At 52.4% G+C, this 3768-nt stretch overlaps 1 protein-coding gene across 1 annotated transcript; it reads left to right on the forward strand.

Annotated features, from left to right (window-relative positions):
- The first annotated feature begins 2189 nt into the window (after positions 1-2189).
- LOC139056994 (uncharacterized) lies at positions 2190-3552 on the forward strand. The gene is made up of 2 exons (XM_070534818.1): positions 2190-3155; positions 3211-3552. Exons 1-2 carry the CDS (start codon positions 2190-2192, stop codon positions 3550-3552), a joined length of 1308 nt encoding a protein of 435 aa, XP_070390919.1.
- Positions 3553-3768: the final 216 nt, after the last annotated feature.

A 3768-nucleotide genomic window follows, 5' to 3' on the forward strand; every position in this document is an offset into this window, starting at 1 on the left:
CACTTGCTGCCCTGGGCAGGTATGCTCAGATATCTGCACTGGTGCTCCATTTTGTCGAAGTAGACACATTGATGCACTACGCTGGTAATTGAAATGTTTTGAATGCACAAATATTGGCTTCACCACAAAGACTTGCCCACATACCACCACTGGCATATATATGCACTTGCTCTTCACTCAGTAGCATCGAACCTAAAGTGTTCCCTATGTGGGAGCCATGTGTAAAACCGGTGTCACACGACCACTCTCGATCGCGATCAAGCCCGATCCGGATCGAAATTATCGATGCGACTGGCTCACTCTCGTAGCTTGCGCAGAGGAGCCAATCACGACCGAGAAATTCGATTTGTAACGAACTGGATAGCGGCTAAAAGAGCCCCGTGTGAAACCTGTATCAAATAATGCACAGACGTACGCAAGGAAAATGTGTTGCACAAGGACAAAGAACTGCGACATTCCCTGTTGTGCGAAGCGCGCGAACAGAACACATGCATATATATATATATAAAACTGCGACAGCGCTTCGCGAACTCCATGCGCACACATGGCACCCGCACGAACTCGGCAGGCCGCTGTAAAGCGCGAAGGGCGCATAGCGTACATTCCAACACATGTCCCAAACTGCAAACAATCGTACTAGCTAAAGCATACAAGTTATTTTATACCAAGGGCATACTCGACTCACGTATGCAGTATCCACAAGCGAGTTATGCAGCGTACATGCTGTATCCATTCGCCAAATAGTAAAATTGATAACAAGCACGAAGCTACAAGGGACTCAATACATTACTACCATTTGAGGCGTCAAATAAAATCGAATTAGGCCGTTTCATATATTGGACACAATATATGGACACATGTGGTACCCGGTAATACCATGAAATACCCATCACGTGGGTAAAGGGGGCGAAAACACAATCGAGAACCTGAAGCGCAAACGATAAAAGCACGGTATGGTGCACGCAAAATTCTGTCAGTGCGCTGTAGCGCGAGGGAAGAAAATAGGGCGAACACTTGACCTCACCTTTTGGGATACCGCTCTAGTACTGAATCATTAAAAAAAAAGCCTGTTTGAACCAGTTCCCTTGTCTGCAACACTCTTGCTAAACGGGAGACTAAAATACCACGATGACGGCTGTATTGCGGAGATCGGCAAGGTGCGCACAGACAGAAATTTTGCCGCCTTTCTTCACATTCTGCAAAATGCTTTCTTGTTAGGATCACGCATAGCGGCCGATCCCGACGCTAGGGACACACAGGCACGATTTCGTCCCTCTAACTTTCGTCCTTATACTGCCCTTAACGCCTTAATTACAGCGTCAGTGAAAAGGCGCCTCGAAGAAAAGCAATCACGCACAATCAAAGAAAAGCAATCACGTTTACGGTGCAGCCTGCCTCACCAAAGCCACCAAGAAAAAGCTGCACGCGTTGCCGCTCTAGCGTTGCAGCCACGGAGAAAATTTGTTTTTCAGAACGCGCGCCGCGTTGTGAAAACTCAAGCGCTCCCCCATCCACCGCTACCATCCGACTCTTGTGACGTATTGACTAGGAGAGGAGGTGATGCGGTGGCCTTATATTTTTTTTTTTTTAGGTGGCTTTGCCCCAGCTCGCGGCATCGATGGTGGAGGCGAAGCCTTGCGCGCCGCTGCTGCGGCGCTACCGAGAGAGGGCGCTCGCTGGTGTGACGTTACGCCAGACCGAGAGACGGGGCCCCAGCTCGCGGCATCGATGGTGGAGGCGAAGCCTTGCGCGCTACTGCTGCGGCGCTACCGAGAGAGGGCGCTCACTGGTATGATGTCACCACGCTAGGACGATAAATGGGGCTACAGCTCGGCTCCTCGCAGTGATCGGCGCGCTGCCTTGCGTTATGTCGGATGATGTATAGCCGTAAGTTTAACAGAGGGCAACCATGTCCACACCATCAGCCGAACCAAGGCGCAGTCAAGGGTATTGCTTCCGCAGTCTTCCAGGCTTAGCTTCAGCCAATTTTTTTTATAAATTAAAAAGACGCCGTTGTCATAACTTCGTGCGAAATGGCACTAATCTTCATTACAATACAAACACAGCAGTGAAAAGTTAACGTTGCAGAAAGTTTGATATGTTCAACCAATATTATTTCGTATAAACGCGTTATTTTAAAAAATGATGGTCCAAACACAAGAGCAAACACCACCCGAAAGCGATGCGTTATGAACAAAAGATTTTCATGGCTCAACGTCTACAGCAACCCATCACAGAGAAAACAGAGATTCAAGACATTACTGCGCACAGCCAGCACCGCAGCGGGCCGCAACACGCTGATCGCGTGCGGAGACTTCAACGCGATGAACCCTGCCAGGGGCTACAAGTACACAGCAAAGGGCCGCGACCTGTACCAAGACGCCACGGAACTCGACTTCACCCTCATCACGGACCCGACAAATCTGACGAGAATTGGAAACTCTGTGCTCCGGGAAACCACTCCGGACCTCACGTTCGTCAAGAACGACATCCGGGGTGCGATCACCTGGAGAAACACGGGGACCGACCTAGGCAGCGACCACACCATCGTGGAAATCGGCATACCGGAACACAACGACACCAGCATCAAAACACACAGACGGATAGAGTGGGATGCCTTTCGAGACACCAGAAGCCAGAAGAACGACGATGACGACGAGATCGAAGACATCGACTCGTGGACGGCCAAAATCACCAAGAGCGTACGCGACGCGACCAAGGAAATTGAAACGGGCGCGGAGATCGACAAAGTAGACAGCCGGCTTGCGCATCTCATCGAAGCCAAACAGTCGATACTCCATCGCTGGAAGAAACAACGGCTTAACCGCAGACTGAGAAAGAAAGTGGCGGAGCTGAACAGCGATCGAGGATCACTGCCGCGCTCTCTGCACGCAACAGTGGAACGAGATCTGACAGCGGCAGACGGGCAGATGCACAGCGGGGAGACGTGGCACCTGCTCGACGAAACAAAGACCAAGTCACACCAAAGGGACAGACTCGCCAGGCTCATACATCGAGCGGTCTCAGCACACGGCGTCGACGAAGTCACCAGGCGCACTAACGACAAATACCTGCCGAGTACACCCACCGAACAACACGCGCCGTACAGCGGCCTGCCTAACGCGAAGCTCGATCGTGACATCGACGTCGAGGAGGTACGCGCGGCCCTGCACGACCTCAACAGCCGGTCCGGACCGCGTCACGAACAAGGCGCTCAAGAACCTCGATGACGGCTCGATTGAAAACCTCGCAAAATACTACAAGTGCTGGAGAGCGGGTGCGCTGCCAAAGCTGTGGAAGGCAGCCAAGACCATCCTGATCCCCAAGCCGGGGAAGCCGCCGCACACGGATAACCTCCGGCCCATCTCGCTCACGTCCTGCGTGGGCAAGGTGCACGTCCTGCTCAACAAGTGGCAAGGCTACCTGGAACGAGAAGGGCTGTACCCGGCCACTTTGATCGGCTTCAGACAGCACCTCAGCACGCTATGCTGCAGCTCAAATACCAAATCATCGAGGATTGCGGCAGCGCCCGCGACAACAAAGCAATCCTAGGGCTCGACCTGCAGAGCGCCTTCGATAAGGTGAAACACTCGGCGATTCTGTCCCGTCTCCAAGCTCAACATGGGCGAAAGATCCTACAACTACATCAAGGACTTCCTCACGGACAGGACCGTCAAGCTACGAGCAGGCGACCTACAGACGCAAGAGAAGCTCGGGAGCACCGGCACACCGCAGGGATCGGTCATTTCGCCGCTGTTCAACCTGGTA

Source organism: Dermacentor albipictus, chromosome 1 (genome assembly GCF_038994185.2).
Source record: "Dermacentor albipictus isolate Rhodes 1998 colony chromosome 1, USDA_Dalb.pri_finalv2, whole genome shotgun sequence".
Lineage (NCBI taxonomy): Eukaryota > Metazoa > Arthropoda > Arachnida > Ixodida > Ixodidae > Dermacentor > Dermacentor albipictus.

Excerpts from the sequence above, each read along its gene's own strand:
- LOC139056994 (XM_070534818.1), top strand. The coding sequence starts at position 2,190 with ATGAACAAAAGATTTTCATGGCTCAACGTCTACAGCAACCCATCACAG. Across the intron at positions 3,156-3,210 it reads GTGACATCGACGTCGAGGAG|GCGCTCAAGAACCTCGATGA; the intron begins GTACGCGCGGCC and ends GTCACGAACAAG.